This window comes from Pristiophorus japonicus, chromosome 18 (assembly GCF_044704955.1).
Source record: "Pristiophorus japonicus isolate sPriJap1 chromosome 18, sPriJap1.hap1, whole genome shotgun sequence".
NCBI lineage: Eukaryota > Metazoa > Chordata > Chondrichthyes > Pristiophoridae > Pristiophorus > Pristiophorus japonicus.
Genome location: NC_091994.1, coordinates 36,021,284 through 36,048,205, shown reverse-complemented (window position 1 = coordinate 36,048,205; position 26,922 = coordinate 36,021,284). Strand labels below are relative to the sequence as shown.

The following is a 26,922-nucleotide window of genomic DNA, read 5'->3' as shown; positions in this document are numbered from 1 at the left end:
GCTTCACTCACTCTGGGTGCCAGTGAGCGGAATAATGCAAAGATCAAAAGGGAAGCTTTGGCATTGATTTTTGGGGTCAAGAAGTTTCACAAATACTTTTGGTCGTAAGTTTACCATAGTTACTGACCATAAGCCCCTGACAGCAACCCTCCATCCAAAGTCCCCACCTCCAACCTTAGCTGCAGCCCGAATGCAGAGACGGGCTTTGATTTTGTCAGCATATATGTATGACATTGAGTACAGACGATCAGCTGATCACATTAATGCTGATGCTATGTCCAGGTTGTCATCCCCATCACAAATTACACCCAATAGGGAAGACGTGTTCTATTTCTCACCTACAGATGTGGAAGGAGTTGAAAGTTGGGATGATTCAATTTATGAGTCAGATAGTCTTGTTACAAATAGAGTACCAGTAGCAAATTCTACATGAGATATACCAGAAACAAGTCCAAGAGAGTGTCAGAATTCAAGTCTGAATCCGAGTCAGGCAGACAAACAGTCTGAAAGTGTAGAGAGTTCAAATGTAGATCAAGGTCAGCCCTTGGATAAAAACTCTCCTCGGGCCCAGCCTGAAATGAGTCAAAATCACACAAGATTGGAAAGTTCTGTTCAAGAAAGAAGGTACCACCTTGAAAACAGAAAACCAGTGGTTAAATTTAATCTGTAAATATGGAAAATAAGTTCTTATCTTTTGTTTGAGTTACAGAATTCTATACTAGAAATTGAAAACATAAAATGGGTTCCATTTGAGAAATGTATATCAAGAGTTGTGTATATATCATGCAAGTCATGTACATTGATTATTTTTCTGATGAACTTCTTCAATAAGGAGGGAGAAGTGTTGTAGAGCCCTCTAGTGGACTTGGGACGTAATAACAATAAAGTGATGTGCTTGCACAGTTCTATCTAAGGAGCCATGTTGTGCTGTTATCTATTAGCTGTGTCTCAAGATATCACTGTCACGGGCAATGTGGCAGCTTCCATTGCGGCACAGGTGGAAGCAACACAACATCTTGCTGCTGCAATAGAGGCAATGGTTACTCGCATGGATGCTCCAAGTGCTCTCATACAGTCTCAGCATGATGCCATATAATGTTTTGCTGATGTCATGCAGTCTTAGCTCATTCCATTGAAGCCTTGACTGCTGCTATCGCCTCTAGGTCCATCACACTCGACCAGGGATCAGACGGTGTCGCAGCAGCCCAGCAATCTGTGCTCCAGCAGATTGGTGAGGATGCTAAGGTGCTGCCCTAGGGCAGTGGCACTGGGTCAGTGGAGCAGGAACCTGCTGTCTTCCCTCAGGATGACAACATTTCTGATCCCACCACTGCCACTCTGCCATTGCAACTGTCACCGCCTAGCCTGAGGTGGTGCAGTCTGCAGCCTGCAGCCGGACTTTCCAGGCCCAGAACTGGCCGAGGGCATCCTAGAAGACCATTTATAGTCTCTAGCCCTGACGCACACCAGCCTTCCACCATCCACAGGAGAGACACTGCGGAGTAGTAGATTAGGCTTGCGTAAAAGTGGATATAAGGAAATGCACAAGGGTGAATGATAAATCCAATGTTCATTGTCATCTTTCATGTTTGGTACTGTCTCTCATTTCAGTGTTGAGGATTTGATGTGGAAGAGCTCATTGATGTGATGGGGAGGTGCATAGGAACCGGGAAGTGGGCTGGAAATCAGTGGAAACGATATCTAATGAGATGGTTGCGCACCTCCCTTGCAGGATCGTGATGGTGTCAGCTGTTGTGGCTGTTCCTCCTCCTCTAGCACCAGCACCTCCTCCTGGTCCTCCACCTCCTCCCCCTCCTGAGGTGCAATAGCTATGTCCTCATGATGGTCATGTTGTGAAGCATGCAGCAGACGACGACGAAAAGGGACACCCGGTCAGGCAAGTACTGCAGGACACCTCCTGAGCAGTCAAGGCAGGAGAACCGTGGCTTCAGCACTTTGATGGTCTTCTCAATTATGTTTCTGGTGGCAGCATGGCTCTCATTGTATGAATGCTGGGCAGGAGTGGCGGGGTTGCGGAGGAGGGTCATGGGCCAGGTGCATAGCAGGTAGTCCTCGTCTCCGAGGAGCCAGCCGCGAGCTTCATTTGGGGGTTGGAACAGAGCTCGCACACCAGTCTGGCGCTGGATGAAGGTATCGTGGCTGCTAGCAGGGTAGCTCGCATTCACGGCCATTATTCGGCGTTTGTGGTCATACACCAACTGCACATTGAGTAAGTAGTATTCTTTTCGGTTACGATAGATCTCAGGATTGTGCTGCGGTGCCCTCAAAATGACGTAGGTACAGTCTATGGCACCCTGCACCATGGAAAAGCCCGCTATCCTGGCAAAGCCAGTTGAATGCTCCAGTGCCTCTCTCTGGTCATGGGAAATTATATATTAGTACCTTCTCCTTTTGTAGAGAAAATCTGTGACCTCGCGGATGGAGCAATGGACAGCATACTGGGAGATGTCTCCTGTTGCTCCTTGGAAAGATTCATTGGCATAGAAATTGAGTGCGATGGTGACCTTCACTGCCACTGAGAGAGCATATCCTCATCCTGGTCTGAGGCTCAAGGTCTGGCTACAGCAGTTGGCACAGCTCCATGTCCACATCTTTCCTGAATCGAAGCCTTCGTATACACTGCTCATCAATGAAATCTATGCACAAACAATGCTGGCAAAAGACCCTGGGAGCGTAAGGCCTTCTGCTGCCACATCTGTATCACCATCTTCCTCTGCCCACATCTTGAGCTGCTAGTTCTTCCTGTTCCTCCTGATGTTGCTGTGTCTCTGCCTCCTAATGTTCTTCCCTGTGCCTACCCCTTTCCCTCTGTCTTACCCTGTTCCCCTCCCTGCTCCTCAATGCATGGGCCTCTCCCTGTCATGCTCCCTCTCCCACTGGTAGCCTTTCTCTCTCCCTCTCTTGATGCCTCTCCTTTTGCAATTGACAGCGCCGTTGTCTTCTGCGAACCATCCTCTGATAATGAAGTCAGAGGAGGCAGTCCACTGCCAGCAATGACCCCATGAGGCGCCAGAAATAGTATACTGTCCAAATGGGCCTAACTAAAACAGGGGGAAAGGTAGTAGGCAAAATAAAGTTGGGCCCAAAAATCAGTGATGCTGGTATTACTGCCAAAATGCCCTACAAAGTGGAAAAAGTTTTGGCTCTTAAATATCGCTGGCACATCAGCTTCCTAACTGGAACTCGACAGTAGAAGCTTCCGTTTGGCAGCGACAAGCGGTAACTGAGAGTGCGCGGAAATTTAATTTCCGGGGACATGACTTGGCGACACGCATGGTGACGTCATCATCGCCGTGCGCTGACGAGCAGGTCGATCGTCGCGGAGCGGGGCGCTACCTCATAACACCTCTGCAAACCAGGCAGACAATTCCGCGGGGGCGATCTGGCTGCTGCGCCTGGGCGATAAAGAATTAGCACCTACGCTAACGGACCTTTCGGAAAGGGAAAGTTTTGCCCCGAGTGTCTTGGTGCACCTGTCCAGGCAAACTTTTTTTTAATGTTTCATGTTTCAATTCTTGCAGTGTAATGATGACAAAGGTGAGTTGTAGATGTGTAGCCCAAGAAGACGGTCCTGAACTGGAAATGTGGATGTGAATGAGTGTCTGATTAAAGCTGAACAATACCACGGTGGAAGGGGTGAGCTGCATTTTTTAATCTTAAATTAAGCCACAGTTCTACAAGTGCTTTTGCTCCCATGGAAAATGGTTTTGGATGCACTTCAGTGAAAAGATAATTGAGGGTACGAAAGGCATGAGGGATGAGTCTCGTACGGGTTTATGTTTGCACTGAGTGCACGTTAATTCCAGCTTTAGTTTCTCACCGCCTCCCAACAAATGTTGGAAACAAAGTTATTGCTAATGTCTAGTATAATAATAAGAAAACTTAACAGAACAAGTCATTTAGTTCATCGTGTTTTCCTTCCACCAACAATATCCAGTCTATTTGTTTTGGGGATGAGATGTTAAATCCACCTGTGGTTCTGATGGATTAATAAGGTACAGCCAGCACAGATTTGTTAAGGCAAATCGTGTTTGACTTACCTGACTGAGTTCTTCGATGAAGTAAGAGAGAGGGTTAATGAAGGTAGTGTGATACATGTATATATGGACTTTCAATAGGCATTTAATGAAGTACCACAGAGCAAACTTATTCGGAAAATAGAATCACATGGTATAAAAGGGACAGTGGTAACATAATTGGCAGTGGTAACATAACAGGATAGGAGGCAGAGAGTAGAGGCGAACGGATTTTTTTCTGACTAGAGAGAAGTATGCAGTGGGGCCCTTCAGGGGTCGGTATTAGGACCATTGCTTTACTTGTTATATATAAATGACCTGGACATAGGGTTAGGGAGTACAGTTTTGAAGTTTGCAAATGATACAATACTTGGCAATGTAGTAAATAGTGAGCAGGATAATAGCAGAGTAGAGGTAACATGAGATTTGTATGGGGAGGTAGAATGGGATGTGTAAAAAAAAAGGTAGAATGGGATGTGTAAGTAGAGGTAGCATGGGATGTGTGAGACTTTGCCCAAAATGTACACTGAACCAAACCTCCAGACCTTAACATAATGGCCATCTTGATGGTTTAACTGCTAATCAATTTAACCTGAAGTTTTCTATCTGAATTTACAAAGGAATGGGATGACTTGGACAATCCCAGGTGGTTAATGCGACCTTGCTAATAGTTGCTATATATTACCTTCAGTGCCTCTATTGTTCTGGCCAATTTGCTAGTAACACCTCACATGGAATATTGCCAACCCATCTGCTTATTCCTACTCCCCATTGTCCTGACTAATCCTAGACTATCCTAAACAGACAATGACCCCGAGATGTTATTAACTTTGATGGGTCACCTGCCACAGAGCAAATTCTAACACGAGACAAGTGTGATATCGTTTTTGTAAGAGCTGTGGCCTGTTAGAAATTAAATAACGCCACAATTGAGGTTTATAAACCAACAAAGGGCAACTTATTTCAGAATTTTTAAGAGTTTGCCGGATTGTCTCATAATTTGAGATGGTGGGGTGGCATATGGCATTATTGTGTATATATGCTTTTGTTTATCATTTGCCATGGACAAAAAGGTCATGCTCAAAGGAGTTTGTGGTCCACTCAGTGCAAAAAAAAAATCAGAGGGAACACTTCTTGTTGTTCATTTTATTTTGCTTTACTGTGGTGAGATTGTCTCCAGGGCAGTTTTCTCAGGCTGAACTGACAGTAAAGATTTGCCAGAGCACTAGGAATTTTTGTTTCAGAGATTTCTGAGAGCCAATGTAGGCAATCCTACCTGGTGGAGACTGATAACCTAACGCTGTAGGTGCACAATGACGAACCTTGCATGGAAATGTAAGAAGCAGCACAGGTATCATTTGTGGCCATGTGCAACAGTGAGTGGCCATGTGCATTTCATATAATGTTTGAATCTCACATTTGAGGATACTGATACTGCTTACACAGAAACATCAATCAGTGGATATGTAAGCAAAAACAGTGAATTGATCACAGTAGAAAAAAACTAATATACTACAAGTTTACATGGAATTAAAAATTTATGAGGATAGTTTATTGACTTTGCTTTAAGGCATCCTCCACACATAGCTGTAGTGGGACAGCAATAGCAGAGTTCAGCTGGAGAAAAGTTCCGTAAACTTTAATTCATGCACGATTATGCAATATGGCACATCCGTACTCCCTGGGAGTAATTGTAACTTAGTCCGATGATGTAAGGCGGGTGATAACGAATTACCTCATTATACACCCTGTCTATGATTTTCCTTTTGATTGAAGTTAATGGAAAGCAAAATTGAGCAAGGTGTATAATGGGGCGGTTGAATTTGATATCGCCCATTTTATACCACCGGCCAAAGTTAAAATGATCCTCCTTGGATGTGCCAAACAATTTATATTGCATGACATTGGAGAATTATCCCTTATAGGACTTCTCTCCAGCTGAACTCTACTAGTACTGGTTCACAACAGCTCAGTGTAGAGCATGGCAGAATGGGAAAAAAAAATAAACTATCCTCGTGAATTCTTTTAAATATTAATTTGATGCATTCCTAATATTTTTAGCAACTCATTGAAAATAAAAATATCTCACTCTCACTAACTAGTAACATACCTTAGATGGCATTACTAGTGTTATTTGTTCAAAGTGCATGCCACCATCGTTGGAGATGAAGATTGAAACTTCAGACATCACGGTACTGTTATGATATGCAACTACTAAGGAGCTCGTAGTCTGCAAAGAAAGCAAAAGTTTATTAGGGACTAATAGCACTAAAAGCAAACTGAGATTCAAATATAAGTAACAACTTTAACAGGGCACATTATCCCCATATCTATTCACAAAACATTAATCAGATGTGTTTTAATATTTATAAGTTCAGGTACTAATATTGGTTTCGGGTGGGGAGTGTATATATTGTGACACACAAGACATCATAATTTGTGTGGGACAGGCCGGATGGACCAGAGTGTATTTTCCTGTCTGTCATCGTCCGTACATTCGCAAGGAACAGCAGCATCGGAAATATCTTCTGTGGCCTAAGCCACCAGATCCTTGAAGAATTTTTTTGGAAGAGATAAGAGCAAGAAGAGACTGGCTCTTCAGTATCAAACACAAGATGCCCCAGAAGAGCATACTGCATGCAGTTAAGAAGGGAAGTTTCTCAGACAGTACTTCACATATGGCAATACAGTTCTGATACAGTTTAACGCTCTCTCAAAGTTGGTCAAGGTAAGTGAAGTCAATAGTAGTCATGCACATCCTGAAATAATGGGCCGAAAATTGTGGCCTCTCCGGTTGCGTATGTGTGCGAACGCACCCGAAGAGGTCTCGCAAATACCGGTTCTCGGCGCACGATGTGCATGTGCCGAGAACCGGCTTTTGTGATCTGTCAAAATTTCTTTTGACAGATCGCATACATCTCCAGGAGAAGAACATGAACGGGCCTTCTGGGAGCACGACTTTTGGCTTTTTTTGGAGGGGCAATAGCCCAGCGATGTGAAATGGGCCCAGTGATGCGAAACGGGCCTCAATGATGTGGAAGACAAAGCTTCCCTAACAGCCTTTTGCGCATGCTTTTTTTTTGGTAAACAGGTTTTCCTGCGTTTCGGGATGTATGGGGTCATCCACACATGTGCAAAAGGCAAAGGGAGGGGGAGGGAGAGAGAGAGAGAGCAGAAAGGAGAGGATAGACTGCCAATTAATTAATGAGATAATTGATAGAATTAGTGACTTAATTCATAGAAGTAAAATGTCATCATCAGACAACAGTGTCCATGATGTGGGAGAGGGGAGGAAAAGGGCAAAGCCATTCAGCGATGAGACCAATGAGGCGTTGGTGCAGGAAGTCCACTTCCGGTGGGCCCAATTAACCCGGGATGGGTGTGGGGAAACCCCCACTCCAGACGTATCGGAAAATCTGGTGCGAGATTGCTGAGGAAGCCAGGGGATCCGACCAGTGCCAGAATCGCTGGAACAGCCTGATTGCTTTGACAAGAGTAATTATAGATTTTATATTGTAATGAAAATTGTAATTATAGTTATAAATATCCAGGATTAAAATTAAGCTTGTTACACTTGCATATATTACATATTCCCTGCTAAGATCTGGACAGAGCTATGAACCTGCGCCCTTTTTGAGTCTCTCTGGCTGCTGTCACTTACACAGTGACCCAGCATGGACTGGGGGAGAGCTGACCTTGCTCACTGTCAGCCCTGGGACACTTTGGGACATTAGCTCCTGTCATTGCTGAGTTCACCAGCTATCCTGATTCCCACCACCCCAGGTGGCCCTTCAATGGAGATTGTAGTCGAAATGTTTGTGTCAAGCATTAGCTCCTAAACACGATCTTTGATATAACCGTGCATCAATTGTGGATAAAAACCTTATTAGCATAAAATGTTGGCGACTACTGTCTTTCTATGATAGTACCTAGTCAATTAGCTTATGCCATGCTCTTTTCACGTTTGCAGAAGAAGTAAACGAAAAATCGTGCCGAACGCAGGCGAACCAGAGGAGGCCCCGACCAGCTCATAACCCTCTCCAAGTTGGAGGAATGTGCTACGGCACTGGTGGGGGGCCACACTCGGTCGGCCACTCATGGTGAGGCAGAGCCCTCGCTTGCATTACATGAGTAATGTGTCAAGCAGTGTTAAAGTAATGTAACATCATTTCATTATAATATAAGAATGATGTCATGTTATGCATGCAGCTTTCCTGATTCCCATGCAGCCTCTGTGCTACTCCCAGGTTGACAACATAGGAGATAAGAACAGGAAAAGGCAAGCTGACCATCTGTCCCCTCTCTGTCCGCTTCCCATAAACATTCATTCCCTAATCAATCTGTCTTTCACTGACTGATCCAGCCACCAGAGCTCTCTGGGTCACTGAATTTCCATTTGGATTTACCACCATATGTACTACCGTGTAATGCGTTGTTATGTAACGTCGCTTGGTCTCATTTATTGTAATAGTCCTGCTCCTCCTTCGTATGCCAGCGCAATGCAGCACAAAAATGTGTACCCTTCCATTCTAATAAGCTCAATTGTGTTTTGCAGGTCCACCAACACCCATGAGCAGCGAGGCGGAGGCGCAACCGGAACCCCACCCCTCCAGATGCAGGTGGTCATCACCACGGGAAGGGAGGATGAAGAGAGTAGCGACTCTGAGGAGGAGGAAAACGAGGAGGATGCCTCTACCATCCCCATGCCAGAAATTGATGTACCTGTGGGACCTGCGGCCATAACATCGGTTTCGATGGAAGCGGGACCAAGCGGCATGCAGCCGGTGACGCCAAGGCGTATAGTGCTCACACCGACCCCACGGAGGTCAGGTCAGCGAGGTCAGCACATGCTTCCTCTGGCCGATCAGATCGAGGGCTTGACCAGACTGTGTGTGGAGTGTCACGATAAGTTGCGAGCTACTCCAGTCGTTTGTTGTATTCACGAGGGATATGTCCCAGTCGTCTGATCGCAATTCGGAGCATATGCAGCAGATGATTTGGGAGATGCGTGCAATGACCGCCTCCGTCGAAGCTTTGCAGCGTGCGATAGTGGCGGGACACGACCCTGAACCACAAGGTGCCGTCATCCAACATAGCACCAGCACCAGCACACAAGCAAGTCCGGAGAAAGCACTTCCTACTGACTCGGAAGGCGATTCCCCAGCTTCGTCTTCCCCTTCAGCACCCCCCGCGCCCCACCCCACGGCAGGAAGTCTTGCTGTCGCCAGCTGCATTGCGGTACCCGGGAACCAACCCAGGGGCATACAGGACCTGGAGGGAAACGTGGCTGCAGGTAAGGAGGGGGGTGCTTTATTGTTTTTTTTGTTATTGTTCATTGTTTGTTTTATTGTTGGTTCACTGTTGGGGAGTGGAAGGAGCTGGGGGTTGGGTGGGTGCGTGTTACATTAAAATAATTACATTTTGTTAATACAATTTTTTTTTAAATGATTTCACTTTACAATTGTTGTGCAGTGTCTTCTAATAACATAAGTTAAGGTAAAACATGAATGCAACTGTTGTAAAACAATGGCCAAGCCAGACCAGGCAAGGATGAAACATAACTCAATGCAAACGCAACTGTTGTCTTTCCATAACCAAGACTGTCCCCAGTGTAAGTTCATGCAAATTGTTCATTTATGAGCTGTTGGCGCAACAGTTTTACTGCCGCGTAACTCCCACAGGGTTTTTCCAGTTTTGGGGGGGGGGGGAACGGAACCATGGATTCATCGCCAGGCTGATTGTCCTCCCCGAGGTCATCACCAACCACCTCCTCCTGCTCATCTGCCTCTTCCGCCTCCACTCTCCTGAGGTGGACCGGCAGCCCCATCTGGCAATTGTTGTCCTCTCCTTTATAGCTAGGTTATGCAACATACAGCACACCACAATAAGCTCGGCAACCTGGTCAGAATGGTATTGTAGGCTGCCTCCAGAGTGGTCCAGGCATCTGAAGCGCTTCAGCATTCCAATTGTCTTTTCGACGATATTGCGTGTAGCTATGTGGTTTTTGTTGTAACGCTTCTCTGCTTCCGTCTGGGGATTACACGGCGGGGGTCATGAGCCAGCTGGCAAGGCCATATCCTTTATCCGCCAGCATTCAACCATGACCTTATGGCTGACTGTTAAATAGGTCAGAGACAGTACTCTCATGCAGGATGTACACATCATGGATGCTGCCTGGAAATTTAACATTAATAGCCATGATTATTTGGTTGTAGTCAACAAGGAGCTGCACATTCAGGGAGTGGAATCCCTTTCGGTTACGAAACACTTCCGCATTCTGTAAAGGTGCTTTCAGGGCGATGGATGTGCAATCTATTGTTCCCTGCACCTTGGGGAAGTTTGCTATTCTCAAGAAACCCAAAACCCTCCCAGTCTGCGCCTCGCTGGTCATAGGGAAGCTTATAAAGTCTACCCTGCGAGCGTAAAGGGCTTCAATCATCCGTCGAATGGAGCAGTGTGGCATGCTGAGAGATACCACAGATGTCGCCAGCTGAAACCTGAAAAGAGCCCGATGCGTAGAAGGATAGTGCCGCAGTAACCTTTACCTCAACGGGCAGTGCGGTCCTGATGGTGCTGGTATGCTGCAGATCACCCTTGATGAGCTGGCATATCTCATCGATGACTCGGAAACGCAGCCGCCTAAGGCACGTGTTATCAGACAAGTTGAAGTAAGATTGCTTTTCCCTGCAAGTTCATCGGCTGTACGTTCTCCTCCTCTGCCTTCGCATTAATCTGCCACCTCTTCGATTGGGCCCTTCACTGAACCCTTCACTAAACCCAACTTCAGACTCCAGCATGTGAGCATTTACAAGTAATGATAGAGAAGCTACAGACCCCATCACTATAACTATGAATGATCTTTGCACTAAAATAAACAAATATATCTGAGTGGATCAATCAGTAACTTAAAGGCCCTTAAATAACTCACAAATTATAAGCCCCTTCTTTTAGCAGCCTCCTCACTTCCTCCGACTTTCAAAATGGCGTCCGTAGTGCCAAGTTCTGTGAGGAACGCCAGGTAAAAGCAGCTTTGTCCAGCGATCTTCTTGGCGAGCTAACAGTCCGGCGATGTGTCGAAAGTTGCGCTGGGCAATCACCTCGGCAATGTAACACGAAAGTTGGGCCGGCATTTTTCTGGCAATGCTCCAGCCCAACTTTTCACTTTTTCAGCGAAATGGGCGATAACCTGCCTTTTTGGACAACAGATGGGCACTAGCCCAGCGATCTCAAGTCCGTAAAGTAAGTTTATTTTTAACCCTATTAAATCATGTTTAAAAAAAATTCAAACATTTTTTTTTCTAAAATAATTTCAATTAATTTTAAATATGTGAGATGTTTGTTTTAATTTATTGTGTTGTGTTTCTTGTTTTTGGGGTGTCTTCTCATTGAGAGTACTGGGAGCTCACACGAACGGAGTTCCCATTATTATCAATGAGAATAATAGATGTTCATTGGTGATCCAGGACCATGTGATCCCAGGATACGAATACATATCTGGAAGACATGTTCCCGTACACTGGACTACGAAACTAGGCCTCCGACCGCAATCCTATGTTCCTCCGGGACCACCAGGTATTTTTGTTAAAAAAATTCCGATCGGGGCATTTTGCCTGAAAGAAGTTTCCAACCACAATTTTCCTCCCAATACTAGAAACATGATTCGCCTAGAAACCTACCATGATGACCTCTGTGTAAATGGAGAGGTGGATGTGACACTTCACAAAGAACCTCATAGCCCATGCACATACTCCTTTCCCATCATTCAACTGTGCCTTATCCCAATGCCTGAGACCAATGTAATGTTAGAGAAGATTGCTGCATAGCTTTCACCTGAAAGCATTCTCACAATGGAATGACTGCAGACACCTTGGTGAAGTTGGATATTGCTGTCAATCAGATGCATTTTTCTGCCTTCCACCCTCCTTAAACATGAACTCAGTCAAAGCTCTGCTGCCCGTATCCTAACTCCCGTTCACCCATCACCCCAGTGATCACTGACCTACATTGGCTCCCAGTCTGCCAACACTTTGATTTTAAAATTCTCATCCTAGTTTTTAAATCCCTCCATGGCCTCACCGCTCCCTAGCTCTGCAACCTCCTCAAGCCCTACAACCCACCGAAATATCTGTGTTCCTCCAATTCTGGCCTCCTGTGCATCCCCGATTTTCATTGCTATACCCGAAACCCTGGAATTCCCTCCCTAAACTTTTCCACCTCTATATTTCACTCTCCTCCTTTAAGACTCCTTAAAACCTACCTATTTGACCAATCTTTTGCTCATCTGTCCTAATATCTCATGTGGCTTGTGTCAAATTTTGTTTGCTAACACTCCTGTGAAATGCCTTGGGATTAAAAGCGATATAAATGCAAATTATTACTGTCTGCTTGAACACTATATCCATTACCTTCTTGATACAGTAGTGCAGAGTTGATGTGACTGAGGTTGCCCGAGGCAGATTGGAAGGGCTGTCAGAGAAATTAATGGCTGTGATCACTTGTACAACCACTGATAAGGCTGCAAGTCTTTGGCAAGCAGCTGACATTATTCCCAATAACCTCTGCGTCAGTGTGAGGGTGCTAGCCACGTGGGAAAAGAAAGCTAGTGGTTGCGAAATTTGGCACCTTAGAGCTGACATTTATGGCTGGTTTTCGGGGAAAAAAATAGTGGCCGCCTCCAATGGTCCCTGTAATTTTTTTTTTTAAGACTGCACAGCACCTTTAACAGGCTGTGATGCTCAAACATCCGCATATATGCATTTTTTTTCATTTAAAAGCTGTCTGATTGGCTTCCCGGTACCCCTAGAGTGCTTTGCGGCATGGGAACACTGGCCGCCTCGCTTCTGTCCACTTGTGGCGCAGCCTGTGCTGCTCACCATCTTGGTGAGGGCGATAGCGCGGGCGGGATGTGCGTGCTCCGGCAGTATGCAGGTAGAACATGACGTCAGTCAATGTACAATGCCGATTTGACACACTACCTGCCATTTTAGACGTTGGTGTTGCAAACTACGCCCTCTCCTAAACATGCAGTTGAACGTGCATTCATCTGCATGAAGGATCCTACCCCAGCAGCACTATTTAAAGGGATAGATCCCCAAATTGCAGGTAAGTTGGGTATTTTGTCTCATACTGGCTGTTGCAGAGTTTATATCAATATTGGCTTGCTGGAAAACTTTTATAAAGGTGGTAAAATGTGAAGGGAATGCTGCTGAATGTTGGGAAGGCATTTGCCCCTACTGGAAGGCCTCTTGGCTACTTGCTCAAAGTCATGGGGGCTCTACTTGCAGTCCCCCTCATGCTGCAACATGACAGAGATGGAGCAGAGGCAGCAAAGACAAGCTGCTCACAGAGAGAGGAGGTAGAGGGGGAGAAGGGTTTTCAGCAGAAGGGTCTACAGGGAGTATTTCTCCTAACTCCACCAAAGCCTTGAGCAGTGTATTCGGAGGCTTTGCTACACCAAGGAGGTGGTCCTCTGCCACCTCTTGGACCCAGACATGCGGCCTCAGAGCAGGACAACGACGGTGCTACCAGTGGCCCTCAAGGTGACCGTGGCACTGAATTCTTTCACCAGAGGATCCTTCCAGACTGGTAAAGGCAACATAGCTAATGTGTCGCAGTTTGCTGTCCATCGCTGCATCCAGGAGGTCACAGAGGCTCTGTACTCCAGAAGGGACTTCATTGTTTTCCTAAAGAGAAACAGGAAGAGCGCGTACGTGCCTTTGCCAGGATATCGGGCTTCCTCAAGTTGCAGGGTGCCTCCGACTGCACACATTTGACATTGCAGGCATCACATATCAATGCTGAGATGTACTGTAACAGTGAAGGCTACCACTCACTTAGTGTGCAGTTGCTGTGCGACCAGCACATCATGATTGTGAATGCCCGGTAGCCTGGCAGCAGTCATGATGCCTTCATCCTGCACCAGTCCGCTATGCCTGCAATCTTCCAGCCACCACTTTGAGTCCGAGAGTGGCAGCTCGGAGACAAGGGCTATCCATTCTACACCTAGCTTATGACCTCCCTTCGCAACTCCATCACTCGTGGCCAGCAATCATATAATGACAGCCATGTTGCCATGAGGTTCCGCTGCCTTGACTGTCGGGAGGAGCTTTCCAGTACTCAACGGAGCGGGCGTCCCAATTTGTGGTGGCCTGCTGCATCCTCTAAAACTTGGCCATCATGAGGACACAGCTCTTGCCACGACTAATTCCGCGACCACCTCAGTAGGAGGAGGAAAATGAAGACGAGGAGGAGAGGAGGTAGCCTTAAAATCTCTGTTCCGGACGGGCTGTCTGTGAGTACATCATCAGGCTCCAGTTCCCGTGAATGAAACCCCAGATCCCCATTGCTCAACATTTTCCCTCCTTACCATCCCTCTGTCACAGAACATCAGTGTCCTCTTGGGCATAATGCTGAAATGAAAGCAACCACAAAACAAACATTCCAAACATAATTTATAAATTATTAATTCCAATATTACATTACAAAGTCAACTAATCACCCTCATGCATTCTCTTAATGTCTGTCTTTCATGTTCCTTTGTCTAGTCTAGTTCTCCTACACAGTCTCATCACCATCATCATAGGTAGTCCTTTGGAATCGAGGAGGACTTGCTTCCACTCTTAACATGAGTCCTTAGGTGGCTGAACAATCCAATATGAGAACCACATACTCTGTCACAGGTGGGGCAGATAGTCATTGAGGGAAGGGGTGGATGGGACTGATTTGCCGCATGCTCTTTCCGCTGCCTGCGCTTGTTTTCTGCATGCTCTCGTCGATGAGACTCTAGGTGCTCAGTGCCCTTCCGGATGCACTTCCTCCACTTAGGGCAGTCTCTGGCCAGGGACTCCCAGGTGTCAATGGGGATATTGCACTTTATCAGGGAGGCTTTGAGGGTGTCCTTGTAGCGTTTCCTCTGCCCGCCTTTGGCTCGTTTGCCGTGAAGGAGTACCAAGTAGAGCGCTTGCTTTGGGAGTCTTGTGTCAGGCATGCGAACAATGTGGCCTGCCCAGTGTAGCTGGTAAAGTGTGGTCAGTGCTTCAATGCTGGGGATGTTGACCTGGCCAAGGACGCTGATGTTGGTGGGTCTGTCCTCCCAGGGGATTTGTACGATCTTGCAGAGACGTCTGGTGGTATATCTCCAGCGACTTGAGGTGTCTGCTGTACATGGTCCATGTCTCTGAGCCATACAGGAGGGCAGGTATTACTAGAGCCCTGTAAACCATGAGCTTGGTGGCAGTTTTGAGGGTCTGGTCTTCGAACACTCTTTTCCTCAGGCGGCCGAAGGCTGCACTGGAGGCGGTGTTGAATCTCGTCAATGCCTGCTCTTGTTGATAAGAGGCTCCCGAGGTATGGGAAATGGTCCACGTTGTCCAGGGCCGCGCCATGGATCTTGATGACTGGGGGGCAGTGCAGCGAGGACAGGCTTGTGGAGGACCTTTGTCTTACGGATGTTTAACGTAAGGCCCATGCATTCGTACGCCTCAGTAAATACATCAACTATGTCCTGGAGTTCAGCCTCTGTGCGCAGACGCAGGCGTCGTCTACATACTGTAGCTCAACGACAGAGGTTGGGGTGGTCTTGGACCTGGCCTGGAGATGGCGAAGGTTGAACAGGTTCCCAGTGTTTCTGTAGTTTAGTTCCACTCCAGCGGGGAGCTTGTTGACTGTAAAGTGCAGCATGGCAGCAAAGAAGATTGAGAAGAGGGTTGGGACGATGACGCAACCCTGTTTGACACCAGTCCGGACGTGGATTGGGTCTGTAATGGACCCGTTGGTAAGGATCACGACCTGCATGTCGTCGTAGAGCAGGCGGAGGATGATGACGAACTTTTGGGGGCATCCAAAGTGGAGGAGGACGCTCCATAGACCCTCGCGGTTGACGGTGTCAAAGGCCTCTCTCTCCGGGGAGGTGGCAGCTGCGCAACCTTTACCCCTGGCCTGACTGCAGCCCACTTGTGCCCAGTAACTCACCACTTGCAGATCCCGCCTCTATACTACACTCAAGTTCGTGTAATGCCATTTTCTGAGCTGTTGTCTGGGAGTGTCAATGCCTCTTTTTTTCTATCACTCTCATCCTCTATTTCTTCCTGCTCAGGTTGGACTGCTGGCAGTTCTTGAGTATTATAAAGGGAGAAAAGCACAAGGGTCGGATTGTGATGAAAGTGGGAAAGCAAGATGTGCATGCTTACACCACCAACAGCTTGTAAGTGAGAAGAGTGTGGGATGAGGGGATAGTAGGATGGGAGAAGAAGGAGTAGGTATGAGTATACCATCATCATCATCAATGCTTTCAGCCTTGCTGATTGCCACGGTCTCAGTGATGGTCCCTTCAATGATCTCCAGCAGTCTCCTCCAGCTCAGTCAGGTTCTGCAGCCGTGCTTGCCCCACGCCAATTTGTTCCTGCCCATGCCGGTTGTGAGCCACCTTGGACTGCAAGAGAAAGGGTGTCAGTGAATGTGGTGCAATGTGTTTGGGTGATGTGTCTGTCATGGTTGAATAGAGGGGGGAGTAGGATTCTCACATCCTACTGTCCCTTCATCCCTCAATCTCTTCTCACTTACAAGCTGCTGATGGTGCAAGGTGTGAGATGTGAGTGTGAGTCTTGCAGCAGTGGCAAGTATGTGAGAGTGAAGTTATGATTGTGAGTTATGAGTCGAGATTGATGGTAGGTGAGCGATGGGGGTGTGGTGCATTGAGCAGTGTGTGAGGCTAGTGGTACAGTTGGTGGGATATGGCATTTGAAGAAGCATTCACTCACCCTGACCACTTGTGTGAGGTCATTAAACGTCTTCCGGCACTTAATCCATGTCATGGGGGCAAGACTGGTGGCACTGTCGGCTTCTGTGATCTCCTCCTGCTGTCGCCGTACAGTGTGGCTGGAAGGCTTCTTCCCCCCCCCCCCCCCCCTACAGGTAGAGGACCTGGCTCCTCTTGTAGATCCCCTGCACCAAGGCCTCCAGTGCTGCATTGGAGAACCGATGTGCCCCCTGGTGAGGTATTGCTCCAGCTCCAGTCGCAATGAGGTACTTCTGTAACAAAGCAACTCCTATTTAAGAAGGGAAGGCAGCCTTTCACTTTGCAGGCAACCTTTAAATAGAGAACAGACTCTGCTCGATAAACGGCTTCCTGTTTTGCTGAGCCAACCAGCAGCGCATTTTGCGCTGGGCTCAGCACTGCAATCATGATAATGAGCAGGCAACACAAATTTTGCATGCTGCTTGCACTAATTTCAACGGGCATGGGCAGATAGTGCATCGCGATCCTCATCCCAGTTTTAAGACCTTATCCAATTTAACCCCCAGTATGTTTTTAATTTCTACAACGAGCAAAATTGAAATCAGCCTTTTATAAGAAATTTATCTTCTGGGGTGTTCTAAGCGATAAGGTGGTTCTAGAACACTCCTGTGGGCCTGACTTATACCACTCCGCTGAATGCTGGTAATTTGCCAGCATGCATTTAGAGCAGCATTGGCGGAAACAGCGTGAATTCTACCTCCTTTTGTTACCGTCTGTCCCTGCTCCCCAAAGGAATTGTCGATGGTTTGCTCTTCGGGGCACTGAGCCGGCAATCCCACTTTCTGCCCCATCTATCGCCCCTGCCTGTTTCCAACACCACTTTATGCAGGCACTGTTCCCCAGGGCCCAAAGAAATTTGGGACCTGTATTGTCATATTCTGCTTCTCCAGTTTTATCTAGAAAGACTCCATTTTATCCATGCCCAGAGACAGGTCCCCTATTAGCTGAGCATTAAAAGACGTTCTGAAGGATGTGTGCCTGTAATACCAGTTCAGATATGGTTGTTACATCTACATTTCCAGTGTAATTTGTTATTTCATGGTAAACCTTCACAGAATTTCTGAGATTTGATGGGCAGAACTTTCAACTTTAGCAGGACACCCCGCCGAATTTTCCTTTCCATTGAAGTCAATAAGGTTGAAATATTCCGCCCAATGAGTCTACAGGGGATGACGACAATCTTCTCAACTGTGCTACCATGAAGCACACAGTCCACTCCATTCCACTAGAATTTCCTGTAGGATATGAGGTTAAGAATATCTGTCTAAACAAACATGAGAATTTTTTCCATGTTTTAATTTCAAAATCTCAACTGTCCAGCCTTTGGCCTTCCATTCACCACAACATTTCTGAAGCTACCGATCTGCTCATACACACCCTCACCTCCACCTTTGATGCCTAGTCTCCATTACTCTCTCACCCTCACCTTTCTCTCAGTACGACCCTCAACGCTGCTCCCTTAATTCCAAGGGACACAGACTTGAATGGATATGGCAGACAACTGGTTTATCCATTCACCACCAGATCTAGTTGGACCACATAAAGCACTAATGACTGCTCTGATCTGCAAAAACTGCTCACTATTCAATGATAAGATAACCACCGGCTTCTTTTCTCTACTACAAAACCGTCTTCTCAAATTCCTCACCCTGTCTCCTCCACCCTCACCTCCAACAGCAAGTGAGAGGAGCTAATGGACTTCCTTGTCACGAAGCTTAAGACCATCTGATCAGCTACCTCTGCCACTTCACTCCCTTCCCCTAGCCCATCGGGCCAAATTTCCTCCAAGGTTTCCCCATGCCCTAGCCCTGAACTCTCATCTTTCTTTAATTTCTGTTCTGTCTCCCCTCATGCTCTTTCCAAGCTTATCTTGTCCATGAGACTCACACCTTGCTCCCTCAACCCTATTCCCACTAAACTGCTGACCACCCAACTTCCCTTCCTGGCTCCCATATTAGCTGATAGTTAACAGTTCTCTCTCCTCAGGTATTATCCCCATCTCCTTCAAATCTGCCGTCATCATGTTAATTTTATTCAATTCCTTATTCATTGTATTCAGTGCTGGGTATTAATTGGGGACTCTCTGTTATTCATATATATGGGAGCAGGCTGGGGAAGGAAGCTGATCTTGGAGATGCACAGTATGTAATGTATGTTTCTGGAAATAACTGTTTGTAAGCAACTAAATATTAGGGGGACAAAATTGGGCTCCTTTGCACCTCCTGTTAGCGTTTGTGGGGACGGTGATAACAGGGTTTTGCGACCGGGCGAGGCGAGATCATTGACTCCCGCTAACTTCGGCGGGCAGCGGGAGTTTTGTGGCAGTGGTAAGACGTTGCGCCCCAATCTCCTATGCCCGTAGATCATGACATCATTGCCATGCGCAGAACCCCGGATGCTAAATTCCCTTTCGCCCCCTGCTTGTGCGCCTGCCATTAACGACAAGTAGAAGGGTTAGCTTTCAGGCGGATGTCGGCTGGAGGAGAGCTCTTTAAAGGCGTCAACATCTGGTTTCTTTAGTCGGCCTACAGCACTGCCTTGTTACTATAGGTAAACAGGCTTTTTGACCGATTTGAGCATTTTGGAGTTTAACGAGTGTTGTGGCTTAGGAGTGTTGTAGGAGGGCCAACAGGGCTTTCAACAGGAGACCTTAGTCTCTCAGGATATCCTGGCAGCAGTTCTCTGACATTAATTTCACTGACGAACAGTGTTCGAAGGCCGTGCTTCAGCAAAGATGTGGTCACAGAGCTCTGCCACCTCCTGCAACCAGACCTCGCGCCTCAGGCCAGGGTGACCACGGCTCTGAGTGGCAGTCAAGGTCACCATCGCGCTGAATTTCTATGCCAGTGGATCCGTCCAGTGTGGAACAGGTGACATCTCCAACATCTTCCAGTTTGCCGAACATTGCAAAGGGACTATATTTCCTTCTCCATGACCAGAGAGAAGCAGCACGAGTGTGCATGTGGCTTTGCCAGGATAGCAGTCCTCCCCATGGCGCAGGGCACCATTGACTGCACCCATGTCGCTTTGCGGGCACCTCATAACAATCCCAAGGTATTCTGTAACTGCAAAGGCTACCACTCACTGTGCAGTTGGCATCCGACCACACATGGCGAATCCTGGCCGTCAATGCCTTCATCCTGCGCCAAACCAGTGTGCTAGCTCTCTCCCAGCCACCACATGAACCTTGCTGCTGGGAGACAAGGGCTATCCACTCCCCACCTGGCTCATGCATCCCCTCCGCAACCCTAACATACCTCCCCAGCACATATAGAGAGCTATGCTGCCACCAGGAACATCATTGAGTAGACCATCAGAGTGCTGAAGCAACTGTTCTGTTGCCTTGACTGCTCGGGAGGAGCACTCCAGTACTCGGCTAAGCGGATGTCCCTTTTTATCGTCATCTGCTGCATGCTGCAAAACTTGCCCATCCTGAGGGCACAGCCATTGCCACCCAGCATAGCTCCGCCACCTCAGGAGGAGGACGACGTGGAGGAACAGCGGCGATGGAGGAAGCAGCCACTCAATCGGCCTTGTGGAAGGGTGGCCCCTGATCGCCTCATCAGACTTCGATGCGAATGAATTCCAGGCCACTTGCCGGTTGTTCAGTACGTCCTCATTATTGCATCAAATTGTCATGCCATACTACACCCCAAAACTGAAATGAGAGACAGTGCCAAATGTGCAACATTCCAGTAATAAATATATCTAAAAACATTAACCACATATATACACAACAAATATATTGACTAATCACCCTTGTGCAAACTCTTACGTCCCCTCTTTACAGTGCCTTTTTCTACTCTTTGCTCCTACATATTGTCTCCAGTGGCTGCAGCAGGGCTTGTGGAAGGCTGTTGAGTGTTGGTGCCAGAGACTACAGATGGCCTTTGTTAAGTCCAGAATAAATTAATGTGATTGAGTACTGTAGACGTGAGTAAATGTGACCTAAGTCTCTTTATTCTAACTCCAGAGTGTTGGTACAGCATGGGAGGCCTGCTTATATACAGTGATGAGATCTCTTGAGACTCCAACAGATACGCCCTCTGGTGGTGGTAGAATGCTGGTTATATAGGATTGCATATATAACATCACTCCCTCCCAAAGTCAATAGTACACTTATTTACAGGATGAGATGATCTAGAGCCTTTCGCTCCCTATTCGATCGTCTCGGTACAAATGCAGGTGCTGGTGAGTTGGTTGGTTCTTCACTAGGCTGCTGCGCATCTGGCCTTGCTGGGCTGCTGGGGATGATGAGTTCAGCTTCATGGTCAACAGTGATGTTGGTTGCCACTTTTGTGCGTGTTGGAGGGTCGAGGTTGTCCTCTTCAGGTTGCTCGTGGCTGGCTGTTGAATCGAAGTTTGGTTTGGTCCAAATGCTTTCTGCAAGTTAGTCCATTTGCGAGTTTGACCTGAAACACCCTACTCCCTTCTTTGGCTATGACAGTGCCAGCAAGCCATTTGGGACCATGTCCATAGTTGAGTACAAATACAGGGTCATTTCGGGCTTTCTCAAAAGCTGTCTCTTGTGATTTCCCCAATACCCAGTCATCTCCCTTGTGTAGCAACACGTGTAGAGGTTCTAGCAAGAACTCGACCTCTGGCGCCAGGAAAATACACTTTGAGCGCTTCAACCTGAGTCCCACACGATCGAGCCGACTTAGAACCTTTTCCAGGTTCTGCAAGTGTTCGATGGTGTCCTGACCTGTGACCAGTATGCCGTACTGGAAAACCACGGTGCACAGAACCGATTTTAGCAAACTCTCCATGTTCCTTTGAAAAATAGCCACGGCCGATGGAAACCCAAACGGGCATCTATTGTAGATGAACAGACCTTTGTGCGTGTTGATGCAGGTGAGGCCTTTCGAAGATTCCGTCAGCTCCTGCGTCATGTAGGCTGAGGTCAGGTCCAACTTGGTGAACGTCTTTCCTCCTGCCAGCATCGCAAATAGGCCTTGGGTAGCAGGTACTGGTTCTGCAGCAAAAAACGGTTAATCGTTACTTTATAGTCCCCACAAATTCTGACCGTGCAATCGTCCTTGAGAACCGGAAAAATCGGACTGGCCCACTCGTTGAACTCCACCGGCGCGATGATGCCCTCTCGTTGCAGCCTGTCTAGCTTGATCTCCACTTTTTCTCATCATATATGGCACTGCCCGTGCCTTGTGGTGGATGGGTCGTGTACTGGGAATCAAGTGGATCTGCACCTTCGCCCCCGAGAAGCTTCCGATGCCTGGCTCAAACAATGACGGAAACTTGCTCAGAACCTGGGCACATGAGGCGTCATCGATGGACGAAAGCGCTCGGATGTCATTCCAGTTCCAGCGGATTTTTCCCAGCCAGCTTCTGCCGAACAGTGTGGAGCCATCTCCTGGTACTATCCATAGTAGTAGTTCGTGCACTGCTCCATCATAAGAGACTTTCACTGCTGCGCTGCCAATTACAGGGATTGGCTCTTTAGTGCAAGTTCTCAGCTTGGTGTGAATGAATCTCAGCTTGGGCCTATGTGTCTTGTTGCACCACAGCCTCTCGAAGGCCTTTTTGCTCATGATGGACTGACTCGCACCAGTGTCCAGTTCCATGGATACTGGAATTCCGTTTAGTTCAACTTTCAACATTATTGGTGGACACTTTGTGGTGAAGGTGTGTACCCCGTACACTTCTGCCTCCTTGGTTTGAGTCCCTAGGTCAGTTTAATCCGCCATGGATCGATCTTCCTCTGCAACGTGGTGGTTTGCAGGGTTTACAGCTCGTCTACACATTCGCTGGAGGTGTCCCTTTGTTCCATAGCCTTTGCACGCAGTGTTTGAAGCGGCATTGATGGGCTCGATGATCACCTCCGCAGCGCCAACAAGGTGTTAACTGCCTCGCATTAACGCTTGATGGCGGACTCTGAGTCATCTGAGGTCGTGCAGGTGCAGGCGTGTACGTTCTGCCATATGCGTTCCTGCCTGAAAACGACGTTACTTTGTGTACAATACTTGCCGAAACATCTTTATACTGCGAAATTTGTTTGGTGTTATCGCTGGTGGACATAAATGCCTGGGCTTTCGTTATGGCTTTGCTCAGGTTCGGTGTTTCAACAGTCAATAGTTTGCGATGGGTAACTTCACGGCCAATGCCAAGCACAAAAAAGTCTCTTAGCATTTGCTCCAGGAATCCATCAAATTTGCAATGTCCTGCAAATCGCCTTAGTTCAGCGACGTAGCTCGCCACTTTTCTGGTCTTCAGACCTTTGACATGTGTAAAATCGATACCTTGTCATCAGAACGCTCTCCTTCGGATTTAGGTGTTCTCGGACCAGCGTACACAGTTCGTCATACGATTTGGTTGTTGGTTTCACCAGAGCAAGAAGATTCTTCATGAGACCATAGGTGAGGAGGAGGACGATGAGGAGGATCGCCCTTCGTTTGGCAGCGTTCACACTCCCTTCCAGCTCGTTGGCCACGAAGTATTGGTCAAGTCGCTCCATGATGGCCTCCCAATCGTCCACTTCTGAGAATTTCTCCAGGATACCAACAGTTCTCTGCAGTTTTGCGTGATGGTTCGTTATCTCGTCGCCAGTTGTTAAGTCCAGAATAAAGTAATATGATTGAGCACTGTAAACGTGAGTAAGTGTGACCTTAGTCTCTTTATTCTAACTCCAGAGTGCGGGTACAGCATGGGAGGCCTGCTTATATACAATGCTCCCAAAGGATGCTGGGATCCCTTGGAACTCCAACAGATACGCCCTCTGGTGGCGGTAGAATGCTGTTTACATAGGGTCGCATACATAACAGCCTTCATCTAGCTGTGGCACTGGAAGGCCCGGCTGTAGACTGCACCACCTCAGGCTGGGATTGGATCCGCATGGTCTTTCTGGGAGTCCACCATTCTCAGTAGAGTGGAAATGATGGCTCCATCATGTGCAATGTTGGAGGCGGACTCCTCCACGCTCCTTAAAATTGCCGAGAGGCTCTCGGGCAACCTTGCCATTACACCTATCATTTCGGAGTGCATGGCCATCACCATTCTGGTGTACACCTCCCCATCGAGGTCCTCATCTGAGTTCTGTGCAGCAGAACTCGCCCTCCGGAGAGCTGGCTCTCAAGCTACCCTTTCCTCTTGGCCTTGCTGCAACCAACTCGTCCCCTTTGCATCACCCTGTGCAGACCCCTCCACTAAACTTGCCTCTAAAGATCACGTCGTGCCAGTATCTGAGGTGGTGCCTGCGGGTGTGAGATGCAGTGATGCAGTACTTTGCTCCTCCTCCTCTTCTCCTTCCTCACTCTCAGTGGGGGGCTCAGGGACAGGCTGCTCATCTGGTTGCTGATTATCTGAAAGCATAAAGGCACAAGACTCACAGAGGGCAGGAATGGAGCAAGGAAGACAGGCGTTATCAGGAGCTGTAAAGTGATAAAGGCTTGCAGTATGAGGGGGAAGTGGGATGAGAAAAGGAGAGGGGATGAAGATACCGTTGTTGCCCCCAACCATGTTGACGTCGCCGAGGGTCACAACGCCCCAACGCCTGCTGCCCAATGAGTCGCAGCACTCGCTCCTCAAGGTCTGAGAGATGCGCATCACCCCCGCCTGTTCTCTGCTGCTCCCTCCTATTGTGGGCCATCTTGACGTGCAGAAGAAACTAATGTGTGTGAGTCAAAGTCCAGCTATGTGTTTGGGAGATAAGCCTGCCACCATTGAATAGCTGTGATTGTAGGCAAGTCATGAGATGTGGATGTGAATTTGAGTAGGTGCAGATGTTTGGTGGGTGAGTGGTGGTGAAGTGGTGCTTTGCGCAGTGCGTACAGACTGAGGTTCACATGTAGGACCTGTTGAAGCATGTACTCACCCTTACCACCCGAGTGAGGTCGTTGAATTTCTTCTGGCACTGCGTCAGGCTGTGTAGCACCATACTACTGGCTGAGACCTCCTGTGCCAATTCCCTTCACACTGCCCTGAAGACCTGGGTCAATGGCCTCCTTCCATTGGTCGGGAACAGCACTGCCCTTCTTCGCTCCATTCCAGCTACCAATACCTCCAATCGATGAGCTTTCTCCCTGGGCATGAGGAGGTAATAAGGAAGGTCGATGAGGGTAGTGCGTTTGACATAGTGTATATGAATTTTAGCAAAGCTTTTGATAAGGTCCCACATGGAAGACTGATCACAAAAGTAAAAGTCCATGGGATCCAGGGCAAAGTGGCAAGTTGGATCCAAAACTGGCTCACAGGCAGGAAGCCAGGGTAATGGTTGATGGATGTTTTTGTGACTGGAAGGCTGTTTCCAGTAGAGTTCTGCAGGACGCAGTACCAGGTTCCTTGCTTTTTGTGGTAGATATCAATGATTTAGACTTTAATGTAGCGGGTATGGTTAAGAAGTTTGCAGATACTAAAATAGGGCTGTTTGGTTGACAATGAAGAAGAAAGCTGTAGACTTCAGGAAGATATCAATGAATTGGTCAGATGGGCAAAATAGTGGCAAATGGAATTTAATCCGTGTGAGGTAATGCATTTGGGGAGGGCTAACAAGGCAAGAGAAAGCACATTAAATGGTAAGACACTGACAAGTGCAGAGGAACAAAGGGACCTTGGAGTGCATGTCCACAGATCCCTGAAGGTAGCAGGCCAGGTAGATAAGGTGGTAAAGAAGGCATACGGAATACTTGCCTTTATTAGCCGAGGCATAGAATACAAGAACAGGGAAGTTATGCTTAAACTATATAAAACACTAGTTAGGTCACAGATAGAGTACTGCATGCAGTTCTGGTCACCATATTACAGGAAAGATGTGATTGCACTAGAGAGATTGCACTGTGATTGTACAGATGAGATTTACAAGGATGTTGTCTGGACTCTAAAATTCTATGAGGAAAGATTGAGTAGGCTGGGTTTGTTTTCTTTGGAACCAGGCTGAGAGGAGACATTATTGAGGTGTATAAAATTATGAGGAGCCTAGATAGAGTGGATAGGAAAGACCCATTTCCCTTATCAGAGGGGTCAACAACCAAGGGGCATAGATTTGAGGGGAAATCTAATCCCAGAGGGTGGTGGGAGTCTGGAACTCACTGCCTGAAAGGGTGGTAGAGGCAGAAACCCTCACCACTTGAAGTGCCATAACATACAAGGCTATGGACCAAGAGCTGGAAAGTGGGATTGGGCTGTAAATTTCTATGATTCTAAGAAGGTGGATCACCACCATTTTCTCAAGAGCAATTAGAGATGGGCAATAAAGGCTGGCCTTGCCAAGGATGCCCACATCCCAGGAACTTTTTTTTTTTTTAAAAAGTCAGTGGGCTGAATGGGCGGACCGTGGAGTTCCACAGGCTGGGATGTCCTGGAGGGCGATTACACGCGGGTCCTGGGGGAAAGTCTAGAAACCGTGGGAGATGCCCCTCTCTTGGTGCAAGGCCCTGATGCCCAAGAGGGGGAATCTCTGCCTACTTGAGAACTGCCACCTGGTCTCCCTCCTGAGCACAGACTACAAGATCTTTGCAGGGCAATGGTGCTCACTTTGCCAATGTACTGGCCCACATAATCCACCCCGACCAGTCTTGCATGGTCCTGGGCTGGACCATCCAGAACAACATCCACCATTCCCCGAGAGCTGGTCTATCAGTCGCCTTCCTTTCCCTGGATCAGGAGAAGGCATTCAACAGGGTGGGTCACAAGTACCTCTTCGAGGCTCTGCACGCTTTCCGGTTCGGGACGCATTTTGTCGCCAGGATCCAACTTCTGTACGCCACTGCTGAGTGTCTGATTAAATTTAACAGGTCTTTGACGGCGCCCCTTTGCTTTGGGAGAGGACTGTGTCAGTGATGCCTCATGCCAGTTATATGCTATCTGCGTATAGCCTTTCCGGCACTTCTTGCAGAAGCAAGGCTCTGCATGGCTCGGGCATGGAGGTCATCCTCTCTGCTTATGTGCTCCTCATGGTCACGGGATCCTGTTGACTTGCGGAGGATGCATGACTGCCAGCATGTCTATTCTGCCGCGTCCTCTGCAAGGATCGACTGGGAGAACTGTCTAGACCCCTGGTGGATCAGTGGCGGGTGGACTCCCTTCCGGAGGAATTCAAGTCTTTTGCCTGGAGTACAACTTATCTCCTCTACCTGG

General features: G+C 47.7%; 1 protein-coding gene across 2 annotated transcripts in view; it reads right to left on the bottom strand.

Moving 5' to 3' along the window:
* The window catches only part of LOC139228656 (cation channel sperm-associated auxiliary subunit delta-like), a 195,436-nt gene that overhangs the window by 112,100 nt on the left and 56,414 nt on the right, over positions 1–26,922 (bottom strand). For both annotated transcript variants that reach the window (XM_070859879.1, XM_070859878.1), the window contains one exon: positions 6,148–6,267. In XM_070859879.1, the coding sequence (XP_070715980.1) occupies positions 6,148–6,267 (120 nt within the window). The remainder of the gene's footprint in view (positions 1–6,147; positions 6,268–26,922) is intronic.